Consider the following 16346-nt stretch of genomic DNA (forward strand, 5'->3'; position numbering starts at 1 on the left):
ATTAAGGGTACGGAATAAGAGTATTTTTACTGGCATTCTACCAGTACTCTTACTGGTCCTAAGGGTATGGTACCGTACTTAGGAGTAATTTTAAATTAAAAAAAAAATTAAATACAAACCAACTTTAATGGATGAAATAAATTTAATACTTTTATTTCAATACTTATTAAAATAAAGTTAAATTTATGAAATTTTTCAATAACTTCTATTGGTTCTTCGTTTGAAATTGAGCACTTGTTCTTCTGCGTCCCTGCTGTCTTCGGTAGATAGTATTTCACTATAGGGATCGTCGTCTTCTTGAATTATTTCTGGAAGGCCAAAATTTCTTCTATTTCAATATTTCAGCAAGTCTTCATTTCCTTAATCATCGCAAACATTATTTCCAACCGTTGTTCTAGGAAAACCTTAAAAAATATGATTATACGTTTCTTATATGTAACGCCTAAACCCGGACTAGTTAGGACTTGTTTCAAAACGAGGACCCCCTCCTTAGCATTACCCTTAGTCAATCTATTACAGACTTTTTTTACCAGTTTAGGAGCCATTTTTAATAATAAATAATTAAAATTATAACAAATAGCAACACAAATATAATAAAATAAATGTGAAAATTAATATGAGTGTTAGACGTTAATTGCAATTAGAAATAGAGAGAAATAGAGAATTAGAGAGATATGAGAGTTTTGTATAAAAATTGAAAAAAAATGAAATGGAGTATTTATAGATTTAAAATAGGGCCGTTGTGTATTTGAACAAACTTAGAGGTTAAAAAATATAAATTTGGGGGGGATAGGGAGGCAAAAATAGTCGTTTTTGGCAGTTGCCAACGGCTATTTTTTAAATAAAAAAAATTAGTTTCTCTACATGCACGTTGCGCGTGTATTCTCTCTTAATGGGTATAATTTTATTAAAATTATATAAATATTATATTTAAAATTGTGTTGAGCTATATAATAAAAGGAAAAGACAAAGTGTAAGTAAGAGAAAATGATGATTGTTAATTCCATTTAGCCAGTTCAATAAAAATTAAAAATTAAGTAAGAAACTCTACCTTAAAAGTCAACAATAAAATTTGTTCAAGTTCTTATAATTTCATTATTTATATTTCACAAGTTATCGTACTTTTTTTTAAGTTTTAGAAATAACATATAATCTGTTGCAGATATCTGAACTTTTATGAAAAGCTATTTATTATCTATCTTAAATACAAACAGAGTTAGCTGACTAAGAAAAGATATTTTATTTTTCAGACGAGCAAAAGCAGCTTGCTCTATTTATTTAATATATAAAATGTTATAGGAATCGTCTCCAATAATTAGAAAATTCGAATCCAGCCTCTACATTTTGAATAATCTACTTTTCCTTCGTTTTGGAAAGAGCCTTCTTTATCTACCAAGCACCTAACCATGCGCTCATATGTTGTCATTTTCTGGAACCAACAGTTTATGATTATAGTGAAAACTTACTATTGATAGATTCTGAAATAATTATGTTAATGCTATCCAACATGGAGTGAAAATATAGAATTCATATTAAAATTAAAATCAAATTTATTCTTTCAACCAAGTTCCAAAGATATCATATTTTAGTTTCCATGAGTTCTCATTTAAATAGGAACTTGTTAGAAATAAGTTCTAACAAGTTCTAAAACATTTTTAAGAGATATATTTTATAAAGATACTTGGTTTATTATGAGTTTTTAAATTATGTTGTGCTTATTTTTTCTTCCATAAAGCATATTTATAAATAATTTTCTGTCAATCATAACCCAAAAGTTTCTTTTTTACTGATAAGTTTTTTTTGATAAATGGCAAGTGCTTTAATATTACTTTGATTTCTGCCCTAATTTGTTATATAATAGCTTTGCTAACAACACTTTTTAATTGAATATTTTATTATTTTGTTGTGGTCTTCTTAATTAAGGATTATCATATAATTTATTATACTCCTAAATTTAAGCATGTATAGACATCTTCTTGAGCTTTAAAATTACAAAAATTCTACAACGGCAAAAGTTGTCTTACAAAAATATACTATATGCTATTAATCAATATGCTTGATCCTACCGTCACCTTTATAAATCATGAGAGTCGGACATATATCTTTCTGAAGTTTGTATCTTTTTAATTACCTTTTCTAACTTGTATCTTTTTATTCCTAAACATATTTAATACTACATGATAATTTTGACCTCTCTTTCCTTCACTTGAATAAATTCATAAAAGAAAATCACGCAGAGATCATACTCATCTGTCTGCTTTAATATCCAAAGTAGATCAAGAAAAGAAACTAAATCAGAAATTTATTATTAAAACATATGAAACGTGGTCAATAATAAAAAATAATGCAAGTTACTAATATTTTAAACAAAGAATTTGCACCCTTGTATCTTTGTCAGCGACAAATAGCACCAAAAGTAATTCAACAAATTAATAAGCCACAACTTAAACAACATGCTTCAGGAGGCAATATAACCGCTTATATAGTGATAGGAGATGGTTAATTTAAAGTGTCCTTGTCCGTGTGATATTGGTTCCAACAGTAGGTAGGAGGCTTAACTCTTAAAACATATGATTATTTATGTATTGCTTTTGCCTTTTGCTAGTATATTTGTGTCACTAAAATAAATGATTTTATGGATAATTTCGTAGAAAGGCATTAAAAGAATGAAATGGAAAGAGAACATTTATTTCATTAAGTGACGATTTGTTTCTTAAGCCCTTGGGTTCACGATCCTTTTTTCTCCGACATTTTTTATCATAATCTTCACGTCTCAAATCTTTCTGCCATTTACCCAAATCAAAGAGAATTTCATTTAGCATTACTCCATTACTCCACTGGTTTTCATTTAGCATTACTCCACCACCAGTGACACAAGCCTTTTATAGACAAGCTTTAGTTTTAAAAAATCCTTAGTGCAGCCAATAGTTTAACTAATTTCTACGGAAAAGTTAGTAACACAATTGGAAAGACACAACCTTTCCAACAAAGGACACAACAATATTTTTTAATTCCTTGACTTTTAAAAAAAAATTATAAGTAGGATGTTTTGATTATTTATAAGGGTATTTTAGTAATTCAACTTTTAAATTTTAGGCTTCCCACTTTTAAGTATCTATGAACGTGCGTTGCACGTTAATAATGACACATAATTATTTAAATATTTATTTATACGAAGGAACAATAAAATTTAATTAATAAGAGAAAATTTATGTATAATAATACAACAATCATCTAAATGCCGAAAAATATTATTACATTAGCATAATATTTGAATTTAAAATAAAAGAACATCATCAAAACTTACACAAATGATCAATTTTGTCATGTTAGTTAGATAATTATGTATTATAATTTAAAAGTATTTAATGTGATGGTATCTTAAAGAACACTTCTTTGTGGACAATATTTTTTTGTGTATGTTTCCTCCTAAGCTCTGCCTTAACCAAAACTCTTGTTGTCGATCTTGATATCCCTCTTGAAAGTGCAACATACATTTGTTCGTGCAAGAAAATATATTGCGTTAAATATAGTCTAATATTTAGTATGTTTGTCCTTGTACTTTATTTATTATATTTGTAAAATATAAGCATACTAAAAATTATTTTCACACAAATTTAAAAGGATATTCTTTAGTTTCGGAAGACAAAAGTTAAATTCATGGATAAGAATATACTTAGAAGCACATTGACCAGTATCATAATTTTTGCATGTGTGACGTTATTGTCAAAACTTCTATATACCATTTGTGTGCTATTACATAGGCTATTCGGCGTATTTAAGTTTTACAGTAGCATGACGGGCATATTTTACTTCAATATCAACCTATATACAATGGAAGATCAACTTAGTCTATTATATATACGGTGACACTAACATACGTAAGAAATAATAAACTTGACAACAAGCATGCATGGTAGAGGGTCGTTTGGTATTAAAGTATTTAAGTATTCTTCTTGGTAATAATTATTGGTATCATTTTCTGTTGAGCCAAAAATAGAAAAATATTTTATTTTTACTATAGAATTTTGCAATCAACCTTTTATTTAATTGATCAACATATTCATTTCTGCTACCTAAGATATTTTTTTAATTCTATCATGCGATTTTCACAAATTACGTTTTAATCTAATGATAGAAATGTCTTTTATTAAATGCACTACTATTACCATTGAGATTGATAACCAAGTGTTCAAGAAGAACCAAATCATCTTTTATTGGATGCTCTTATTTGTTTCTGACACGAAGCAAGAAGACACTGAATGCTGGATTTGTTCTTACTTTACATTTCTTGTCAGTTGAATCTTTTTCATTTGAGGCCAGAAGTATAACTTTGGCAAGCTATTTACAGTCTTTGCTTTTGTCTATTTTGGAACTACTGGTAATACTTTGACATAAATTACCTCTCAAATCATTAATTTTTCACCAAACGGTTCATTAATATCCAATATATCTATCTCTCGAACTTTGTTTGACACTTAGCCAAAAGTGATTCATCCCATATTATCAATTTTTTTTTTCTTATAAATTTAGCACAATTGCTCTGCTTTGATATATTTGTGATGGTTATTTAAGGTGTTTGAAGAGATATATCAAATCTAAAGTGGGTTGCCTCACAATAAAATCGTTGTTGGTACACCACTTTCTATTATTGCTAACAGTCTCATGCCTCTTGATATGATATTTGCAAGAAATGTGTGACATAGAAATATTATTTCGATTCCGCTAGAGCCTTCTACAAAGAATAATCATGTTATACTTTTTATAGTATAGTCTTGAAAGTTTGTTCTTGTTTGGGATATAGCTTTGATAGTGCTTCCGGACACTTGTATAGCATTATGATTCTTAATAATATATTAGCCTTTTTACTTTGTGTTCTAACGCTCTTTTTATGGAATAAATATATGTACCCTAAGATTGTTTTTTAACATGAATAAGAATTTTACTAATATGATGAATTTAAAAAAATAATTGAATTGGATTCTCTTGCCAAATAATTAATTAAAAGATTTAATTATTTGATTTTAATATAAAAAATAATTTATTCTATGATGATTTAGATCTTAATATTAGTTCATCTCTTGTTTTGAATATTTAATCTTAATTATAATTTTATCCACCATAAATTTTATTTTCAAAGAGTGAAAGATTTATATGACATTTCACTTTTAGAACTTTATGGTTGTAGAACCATTAGTAGTATTGACTCTTACCTACCATTTTTTTCTCTTTCTCATACATTTATATTCTTAAATATTTTTTTAGTTGTTGTTTAATAATTGGGTATTTTTTAATATTACACAAAAAATTGATTAAAAAATATTATTTGAGTAGGAAAATAATTCAAATATAATATAAAAATATATTATCGTGGGGTTATTTTTTTTCTCAATTTCAAACATTTCATTAATATTACTTTTTTTTTTGGTATTGGACATTATGTAGTGGTAATGTATTGCCAATACGGAGGATTTTGATGAAATTAATTTTATTAAACCTTCCTACATATTTTTAATAAGAATTTAATAGACAAATTTTATTAATTTTAAAATCTTAAATATTCAAAATGTAACGACCCGACTTGTCGTTTTAAGAATTTACGCCTCGTTCAGTGACTTAAGGTTTCGAGCAGCCTCGCAATATGTATTATGACCCGCGTGTGTGGTAGAGTTTGAATTACGGATGATTCAGAATGATTTGGGACACTTAGTTCCTAAAAAGAGAGCTTAAGTTTTAGAATTTTGACCGTAGTCAGAACAATATGAAGACGACTCCGGAATGGAGTTCTGTTAGCTCCGTATGATAATTTTGGACTTAGGAGTGTGTCCGAAAAATTATTTGGAGGCCCGTAGTGGAATTAAGCTTGAAATGGCGAAACTCAAAATTTTAGAAATTTTGACCGGGGGGTTGACTTTTTGATATTGGGGTCGAAATGCGATTCCGAGAGTTGAAACAGCTCTGTTATGTTATTTGGGACTTGCCTACAAAATTTGACATCATTCCGGGTTGGTTTGATAAGTTTCGGCACGAGTTTTAGAAGTTGGAAGTTTTTGAACTTCAAAAGTTCGATTTGTGGTGCAATTTGTATATTTGGCATAATTGATGTGATTTGAAACCTCGAGAGAGTCCGTGATATGTTATGGGACTTGTTAGCATGATTGGACGGGGTCCCGAGGGGCTCAGGTGTGTTTCGGAGTGGTTTTGGACCAAATTGGAACTGTTTGGACTGTTGTTGCTGAAGTCTGGTTTCCTTCTTCGCGAACGCGAAGGGAGTCCCGCGTTCGCGAAGAGGAGTTTGAGGGGCTGATGATTTGTCCTTCGCGAACGCGAAGCTTGAAACGCGAAATCGAAGGAGTTGGTCAGCTGGTCATCGCGAACGCGACGAGCACTTCGCGAACGCGAAAAAGAAATGATGGGGCAGAAGCAGTTGGCCTTCGCGAACGCGATGCTTGTCATGCGAACGCGAAGAAGGATTGGAGGCAGCTGGATTTTTGGCCTTCGTGAACGCGAAGAAGGTATATCTGGGCAGAATTAAAAGTCCCAAAAATGAGGGTTTGAGATCATAACTCAAAATCAAATTGGGAGCTCGGTACAAGGCGATTTTTGGAGAGATTCTTGCGTGGGTGTTTGGGGCAAGTGATTCTTATCCAATTTTGATTAATTTTCATTAGTATGTCTTTGAATCCATCATTTAATTCAGATTTAATGGAAGAAAAATCAAAATTTTTGTAAAATCTTTCAAAAACGAAAATTTAAGATTTGGAGGTCGATTTGTTATTAGAATTCGATAAAATTGGTATGGTTGAACTCGTATCGGAATGAGTGTTCGGATTTCATAAATATTATGTCGGGTTCTGAGAGGCGAGTCCCGCGTTGACTTTTTGGAATAAATTTTTAAGTCGACGCATTATCATCCGGAATTATTTTCGATGAATTTTAATGAAGTTATATAATTAATTTGGATAGATTTGAACGGCCCTGAGGTCAATTCAAGCAAGAAGGATATTTTGGAATATCGGCCTAACTTCAAAAGGTAAGTGTCTTGCTTAACCTCGAGTGGAAAAAATTCCCCTTAGGCATTGAGTGTTATGTGCAACTTGGGTAATTGAAAACTATGTACGCGAGGTGACGAGTACGTACTTAGTTTATATGTGTAAATTCTATTGAGTTAAAGTCTTGAGCATATTGTGTAGAAAATTGAATAATTATTGGCATATATTTAATCATCTACTTGTCGTGCCTAAACCCTTGTTGTTGACTATGTTGTTATATGACAATGTGATGTGATTATTATTTGATTATTTATAAAATTTTGTGAATTTGTTGGCTTGATAATTATTGGAATTTAATTTTATTTTGGATTTTTCCCTTTGTAAATAATTAATTAAATGAGCTTAAGAAGAGGTATTTATATAATTATTAAAAATTTGATCTTTTATGAAGACTTTGCTTTATGTTGAGTAATTTCTATCTCTATTGATTGTTTATGGGGTAAGTGATTCTTATCCAGTTTTGATTAATTTCCATGATTATGTCTTTGAATCCATTATTTAATTCGGATTTAATGGAAGAAAAATCAAGATTTTTGTAAAATCTTCCAAAAACGAAAATTTAAGATTTGGAGATCGATTTGTTATTAGAATTCGATAAAATTGGTATGGTTGAACTCGTATCGGAATGGGTGTTCGGATTTCATAAATATTATAACGGATCCCGCGCTGACTTTTGTTGACTTTTTGGAATAAATTTTTAAGTCGACGTATTATCATCCGGAATTATTTTTGATTAATTTTAATGAAGTTATACAATTAATTTGGATAGATTTGAACGGCCCGGAGATCAATTCAAGCAAGAAGGATATTTTGGAATATCATCCTAACTTCAAAAGGTAAGTGTCTTGCTTAACCTCGAGTGGGGAAAATTCCCCTTAGGCATTGAGTCTTATGTGCAACTTGGGTAATTGAAAACCATGTACGTGAGGTGACGAGTACGTACTTGGTTTATATGTGTAAATTTTATTGAGTTAAAGTCTTGAGCATATTGTGCAGAAAATTGAATAATTATTGGCATATATTTAATCATCTACTTGTCGTGTCTAAACCCTTGTTGTTGACTATGTTGTTATATGACAATGTGATGTGATTGTTATTTGATTATTTATGAAATTTCGTGAATTTGCTGGCTTGATAATTATTGGAATTTAATTTCATTTTGAATTTTTCCCTCTGTAAATAATTAATTAAATGAGCTTAAGAAGAGGTGTTTATATAATTATTGAAAATTTGATATTTTATGAAGATTTTGCTTAATGTTGAGTAATTTCTATCTCTATTGATTGTTTTGGGGTGTTGTATACATTGTGGGGAGCATTTGGCTATGTGCTGTAAAATTAATTAACTTGGTTGTAGCTTTGAAATTTGGTTGTGGCCATCGGGTAAATTGTGATATGAATTGATTTTTGTTATGTTGTGATAATTTTCTGTGTAAATTGTTGTGTTGTGTGAGTTGTTATTTTGGGGAGATAAGGGTGGTATTTCACCGTTGATATTATGTGGTTATAAGGGTGGCATTTTATTATTGTGTTTGTTGGCTATTGATATTGTCTGGGCGGAGCGATAAGGGTGGATATAGGAGCAATAAAGGTGGCAATAGGAGCGATAAGGGTGGCTATTAATATTGTCTGGGCGGAGCAATAAGGGTGGCTATAGGAGCGATAAGGGTAACAATAGGAGCGATAAGAGTGGCAATAGGAGCGATAAGGGTGGCTATTGTCAGGGACGATATGTGATGATGTGGGGTTGTGGTGTTCAAAATTTTCATGTGATGTTGTGATTTTCTTGTGTTTATTTTTATACCTTGTGCAACTTGTCTTGTTGTTAGTAAATTGATAATAATCTGATTTTGTTGAAATTGGGAGCATGTGGCTATTGCGAGGCGGTTTATAAAATGAAATGTGGGCACGAGGTGCCGTGAATTGTCCGTGCAGTTGTGATATAAAATATGGGCACGAGGTGCTGTGATGAAATGATAATGATATTTGGCACGTGAATTATTCGTGCAGTTGTGATATGAAATAAGGGCACGAGGTGCCAGGCAAATATGATGATTTAATTATGGGCACGAGGTGCCGTGAAAATATGAAAATGGGCTGAGACCTGTATTTTGATGATTTTGAAATAAGGTGTCACATGGTGACTTTTTAATTGAAAGAATTATATTCAAAATATTTATTTGAAAGGATTTTTACTTAGAAAGTATCATATAAAGAATTGTATTTTGAAAGATATTTATTTGAGAAAATTGTATTTGAAAAGATTTATTGAAAGAATTATATTTGAAAAATAATTATTTGAGAGAATTATATTTGAAAGAGAGTTATCTGGAAGAATTATGTGAAAGACATTTATTTGAAGGGCTTGATTTAATTGGGTGTAATTGTGTTTATTAATTGTTGAGTGATATTAATGGTGTTCTTGTTGTCTGTTGTACATATCACTGGTTGTTTTATCCTGCCTTTATTATTATTTGTTTCCTATTATTTTGTATATTATATTGCACAGGTTATTAGACTAGTGAGTGTCTTGACTGTACCTCGTCTCTACTCCATTGAGGCTAGTCTTGATACTTATTGGGCACCGCTGTGGTGTGCTCACTCTACTCTTCTGCACATTTCATTTCATTGTACTGTTAATTTGTAATCAAACAGTATTGTATATTCGGTCCTTGTGATCATTCCATATATTCAGACTACCAGTCTTTGGAGGTTGTGTATTGTAATTATTTCCGTTGTTAGATTTTTTTTTTAAAATGGCTTCAAAATGTAACAAAAAAATCGGCTTAGCCATCACAACGCCTGTGGTGGGATTTTGGGTCGTGACAAAAAAATAGCATATAAGGTATTGTAGTCCAAACAATAAATTATTACAGTTATGCCCTTTTCCTATGAGTTCTTCTGTTTAATATTTTAGGGTTATTTTGGTATATTAATATTGTATTTATGCTTTTATAATAATATAGGCTTTCCTTTTTCTAAATGGGTTTGGACAATATAATACATTCTCAAATTAAATTAGTAATAGGACATTATAATACGCTTTCAAATTAAATTAGTAATAGAAATTTTTAAGAAGTATATCGTAACAGTAATAAGATTACATGACTAAAGATATTTGTTCAATTTTATATGAATTAAACAGATGGAAAGTAATTATACTAATAGGATTACTAAAGGTAATCATGTAGGATTTCTAACGTGTAATATTATGTCCTAAAACTAATAAGATTATAAGGCTAATGTCTAGAATTCTGATTATGTTCTTTATGTGAGTTATTATGCTTAATATTAAAAGTTTATTTTTGTAATCCAACATTTTATTTATGCTTTTATAATTATATATATATATATATATAGATAATCGTTGGCTAACGGTGCAAAAACGACCATTTTTAAAATTTAAAAAAAAAACTTAAGAGTACCGATACGGGTACCAGTACTGACCGGTCTGGTACCTTAAGGGTACTAACCGGACCGGTACTAAGGGTATTTTTTCCGGTACCCTCCCATTAGCCTTACCCTTTACCCAAATCCCTACCCCCAATTCGGACCAGTACAGGTACCGGTACAAACCGATACGGGTACCGGTACAAACCGATACGGGTACTGGTAATACCCTCCCCTGAGACAGCCCTAGTGGTGGGTTTGAGTCACCAAAGGAGCAATAGCTCCAACAAAGGTGATAAGCGTGGGGGGGGGGATTTTTAAAAAAAATAGATTTAAAAGAAAATTTGGTTTGTCTAAAAAATTATTAAAAGGGAATCGAAAAACATTAATCATGTTACAAATCAATATAGTAGCTTTTATGTTCGAATAACGGGAAGAATGACCAAATCGAAAAGTTTAAAGTAATATCTTTCACTCGCCGGGGGAAAATGCTGTTTTTCTGCTAGAAAACTCGTAGGCTTCTGTTAGCATCAAAATGTTAAAAGATTTAGTCCTTTACCATTAGAGAATTACAAGGAAAAAGGTCTATGAAAAGACACATACAAGTTATCATTTTTACAATATGATCTCATTCCAAAACAAAGAACATGTTGACATATCAACTCAAGCGTTTTGAGTCAATTTTCAGAACACTCCCTAACCGAAATAATAAAAGAACCCACAATAAATCATAACGTCTCTCACTCCAAAACAGCGCTAAGGATAAAGAGGACACAAAACTCAAAAGATTAAAATAATATTGACCTATTCTTAACGAACAAAAGAAGACCAAACAGCAAACATGACACGGTATCAAAACGACCTAATGGTCTAGAAAACAAAATATTAACAGAAAACGAAAGAAGAAAAGCGAAAGTTGCAGAAACCACGAACCACGTGCTCTCAAAATCTTGTATACTTGTTTTGCTTCTATATGGTTTCCTTGAAACAAATGGATAAACCCTCTCTTTTTCCTTGTACACATCTATCTAAGCTAACATCTAAGAATAATGATACAGAATGTACATCCATTAGAATCTATACACAAAGTTTCATAAAATCCTGTCAAAGATGGACCTCCACAGGCTTCTCTAAAAAAGGCCATGAGGCTGTGTTCCTCCTATTTCAATTCGGGAATAATTGGCCATTTCAACTGTATTTCTGAAAAACCAATATAACACTGTTTCTAACCTATGAAAAACGGTGCAACAGCTTCTGTAGACTTGGCAATCTTAGCTGCTTCAGCTATTTTGAGTGCCATTGCGGCTTTGTAAGTTGCTAGATCAGCATTCTCCATCAGTTGCTGAGCCCTTTGTCTCAGCCTAACTGCCAAATCCTCCGATTTGTTTGCAGCAGCTTTAGCTTCTTGCACCTTAAGAACTGAGTTCTGTCGCTGCAAAGCATCTTTTTCAGTCACCATTGCTGTCATTGAAATTTCATATTAGTCTTCAATCAAGTGAAAAAATCCAAACTGTAAGTAATAGCAGATACGGTATAGAGCAACCTATTTTAGAGAGTGATGAATTACACTGCAACACAAATCAAGCTTAATTCCCTTATCAGAAGCACCATGGGCAACTAATAAATTGAGAAAAGAGGGCAGGGCTTGAAGACAGAGCCCCGCCACTAGCCACGAACGAACATTACATGGGCACGACTTAGTCTAAACCAGACAATTAACTATAGAGCAGCAACAGATCCAATGTAGAATCCTTGTTAACATGGAGTAATTTCGTAAATACACGGTGCAGATCACATAATAGGAGAACAAGACTTCTGATACCAAGTCACACAGATACACACCTGGTAGAAATGGCCGATGTTTGCCTCTTCCGGCTTGGCTTCCTTGTCGTTTGAAAGACCTCTTCTTGCGGAGAACAGATTTTGGGATGACCTGAGATCTCCTTGGCTGGTAACACTGTCAGGAAAGAGCATTGTAACATTCAGATAGCGATAATTTGGATGAAGTAGCAGACCATGCACTGACATTTGCAAATAACCCAAGTGATGAAATATGGTAAGAATTATGACACAAGGCTAATGTGTAACTGGAAATGCCAGTGCCTTTTCTACTTTTTTTTTCTTTAAGAGGAGACACAAGTGCTAAGTTTTGTTGTTTTATTTTCTTTCTTTGCATTTTGCTTTTCTTTTTTGATGGAACAAAAAGTTCATATTCCCCTGAGAATTACTATCTGGCAATATTGCAGCTGAAAATTTTCCTGCAAAAAATTCAACCTTGATTACGGTTAAAACAGCAATGGATGAGACATCTATTTAATTCCTTTGCTGCTCAAACCATTCATCAAGGTCAACGCCAATTGGTGAACATATTCTGGTTTCTTTTCTTTTATTTGGGGGAGGGCAGGGATATGGTAAACCCACCCCATACACCCCCTACCCAAGAGTCCAACAGTGGATATTTCCCACTTTGCTCCATCGGTGAAGAGTCCTTATCACAAGGCTATCCTTCCCTTGTCAGATTGGTGAATCTTAATTGCAAAACATCAAGAGACAATCTGGATCCAAAGCTCTAGTCACTTAATCCAATTGGCTAGTGTATTTTCTCTTATCATATAAAATTATGCTGATGAGAAAAATGGATCATCTTTTTTTCAAAAGGAGAAAAATAGATCATCTTCATCATAAGACAACCTCTCTATAGAACAAAAGAAGCTTTTTAACTTTTTGAAATATGAATGTGGATATCAACTTCTTTCAGGATAAGCAAACAGAAATTCCATTGCGAGGAAGGAAAAAAAGAGAATTAAAAAGAAATTCATACTCCAAGCAGAAAGGCCAACAGTTGGAAAACACAAGTGTATAAACAATGCTACTACTACTTGGTGGAAGTTAAATACAAGTAGAATACAATTGCTTACGAAGATATTGTTGGCAAGAAAAATGCTTCTAGTGAAGCATAACACTTTTACCTGGAAAATTCTTATCAGGGAAGATCGGTTTTGCTTCCTCTTTTTGGACCAGTAACTATACACAGCCTCGACAATTTCTTTCTTTTCCTTATCCAGGCAACTATTGATAGCCGCTTTCTCATCAGAATAATCATCCGGATTACAATAAAAGCCTTTCTCAAAAGTATCAATCAGTATCTCAAAGCTCTCAACCGAAAGATGCTTGTTTTCCAGACAAAGTTCACCATTAATGTTTTCCAGCCACTCCTCGTCATCAGAATCCATGTCATAGCATGCCGTACTCCTTGCTAATGCCCTTGCCAGCTCATCATCTCTAACAGTTATGTATGAATCCGGACGGGCAAACTGAGCAGGATTGCTCTCTGCATAGCCTGATACTTCGCGTACACCAGGAACAGGAATGATGCTTAACGCAGGAGGCTGTACATTGCGATCAGAACATTCTTTATAAAGTTCCTTGAAAATCAACCAGTCTCGCCTATCTGGAAACTCTAGCTTCCAACCACGATCCCCGACCCATATAATGTCATGAGTTACACGGTTGGCACTACAAGGCCTCATAACTTTTTCAGCAGTAAGGTTAAATCTCCTTACACCACCTATCTTCACTGCTAAAATCCACTGTTTTGAACCAGAAAGTTCCATAGCAATAGTGGCTCCTTCTTGCCTGTAACACTTGTCTAATTCAATAACCAATATGTTGGCAGAACAGCTTGTTGCATCTATATCCTGCGTCAATTCCACCAAAGCAGATTTTAGTTCTTTGATGCTTGGTGTGGAGATCTTCTGACCCGAACTCCTAAGTTCATACCGAGAAGTACGAGAGGAAAATCGGAGGCCATTACGTCTTAACCTCAATCGGTCAGAAGCCAAAGCACCAATAACATCCTGTGAGCCAAAGCAAGAACGCCTGCCTCTCCTTGAACTCAAAGAGCTTCTCCTCTTCTGAATACCACGACTGTTCCTTAGCTGCAAGTGGTGGGCAGCTAATTTAGGAACTCCAACAGTTGCGTGCACCACTGCAATCTCCCCATCATACATTCCAGACGTGGATACATCCAATCCAGATTGGTTATTCACAGGGATAAGGCAAGAAACAATCTCCTTCTCGTTAGTCACATTAGTTTCCTCAACCATAACTGTAGAATACATGACCAATGCATAGGACATGTGAATAAATCTGAGAAGCATGCTTGAGTGCAAGTATATAAAGCAACACGGGACTGTAGAAAAGTCCAGAGCAAAAACAGGAATCGAGCATGTGACACCAGCGATAAAGCAAGCTCCAGTTTTGATTTTCCTTGGAGTCTGATCCTGAAGTTGCAGAAACATCAAAAACAACAAGGTTAGTAACCCTCACTAAAATTGGGGCATCAAAAAACAAAAGGAATGGGGGGAGGGGGGTAAAAGGCGAAGGCTCAATCGAGCAAATGAATGCCGGGTAAAGCAGTAGTGACAAAATAATACCTGTAGAAGGAGGATACCGTGCAATGAAGAAACGTCCCTCAAGGGTTTTGAGTTAATGAATCCAAAGATTTGCTGCAAACTAATAGTTGACTTCCTCAAGTACCTTAAAACACAATTCAAAAGGCAGGAAACCCAATAACTGCTTCCACATGATGTATTTACAATAACAATGCCAGTTGATATTTGACCCTCTTCAGATTTATCTGAATCCTTAGCATAAGCTGCCCTAACTTTTTTCTTCCTAACGAAGTGCTTGCCATACCTCTTGCCCTCTGTTACCGTATCACCTTTCCCCGATTCATGCCTTTTCCTCTTCCTCGTATATACAGTTCCCCACCTCCTAAAACTATTGCTATTCGGATTAATGATTGGTGTCTCCGGTTCAGCCATTGCCTTAGTCTCTACATCAATATCCGTTTCTTGGTTAGTGTCTTGCTTTGGAGCACTATCCTTCTTAAGCCACCCGTTTTCCTTGTACTTAGTGGCCCCACCACCACCACCACCATCTCTTCCTACATTGTCAAGAAGCTCAATCCACTCATTTCCGTGTTTCGCCCTCTTAACCTCCTCACCTGGGGTCCACAACCGCCTTCCTGACCTCAAAACCCTCGCCCCAAAAACCCTTGTAGTCCTTCTCATCCCTACCGAAGGCATCAGTGCTCGCACCTCACAAGGCAGTACCCCTGCCCTCGAACCAATCGTTCCCCCTATTTCACTACTGTTCCCACCCAAACTTGGTTGGGATCGAGGTGTCGTTCTTCTTCTTGTTTTTTTCACTGCTGTTACTACCAAAACTCAAGTATTACAGAAACTTTTGCAATTTCTCACACATGCAAGTACAAAGCTATTTTCTTTAAAATTTATCTGTTCTTAATCTCATATACCCAAAACCTTGCTTATTTTCCGAAAGAAAACAAAAAGAAACTACTTGAAGTCCTGTTATTTTCCAAACAACCTCAAGAAATGCTAAGTAACCGACATAACTCTTTTTTTTCCTTAATCAGTGAAGACAACAAACACGTGAAAAATTCAAACCCCAGTTCAGTCCTAATTAGATTTGAATGTCTTCACTTCAGGCCGCCCCCATACGGTGGTTAAACTGCAAACTGCACTGAGTAGCGATGAAAAATGGAAAATCATTAAAAAAAAATTTAAACAAGAATCAGTATGATAAAAGAAAAGGGTACCAGTTTTCTTTACATAAAAGAGTTGATCTTTGACATAAACAGAACAACAAGATTTTTAAAAGTACCTGTAACGGCAGAAGAAGACTGATCGTCTAAGTAAAAGTTCCACAGAAGAGAAAGAGAGAGAGGGGGGTGGGGGTTAAAAGGGGGGTGGGCGGTGGAAGATGGTGGGAGTGAAGAGGTAGTTAAGAGTCGGCGTTTTCATATACAGAGAGAGGTAAAGAGGAGAGTGGAGTTCACGATTCAAGATTAGGGTTCTTCAACGATTCACTCTCTTTTTTT

At 33.7% G+C, this 16346-nt stretch overlaps 1 protein-coding gene across 2 annotated transcripts; it reads right to left on the reverse strand.

Annotated features, from left to right (window-relative positions):
* Window positions 1–11357: 11357 nt before the first annotated feature.
* LOC107806100 (uncharacterized) lies at window positions 11358–16346 on the reverse strand. Of its 2 annotated transcripts, none has more exons than XM_075237367.1 (5): window positions 16130–16346; window positions 14878–15988; window positions 13411–14724; window positions 12284–12398; window positions 11358–11902 (listed from the first exon to the last, which is right to left on the reverse strand). In XM_075237367.1, exons 2-5 carry the CDS (start codon window positions 15529–15531, stop codon window positions 11667–11669), a joined length of 2319 nt encoding a protein of 772 aa, XP_075093468.1. In that variant the 5' UTR covers window positions 15532–15988; window positions 16130–16346; the 3' UTR covers window positions 11358–11666. The 2 variants fall into 2 exon arrangements, with proteins under 2 accessions (XP_075093468.1, XP_075093476.1); XM_075237375.1 differs by having other exon boundaries at window positions 14878–15983; window positions 16130–16315.

Source organism: Nicotiana tabacum, chromosome 2, assembly GCF_000715075.1.
Source record: "Nicotiana tabacum cultivar K326 chromosome 2, ASM71507v2, whole genome shotgun sequence".
Classification (NCBI taxonomy): Eukaryota; Viridiplantae; Streptophyta; class Magnoliopsida; order Solanales; family Solanaceae; genus Nicotiana; species Nicotiana tabacum.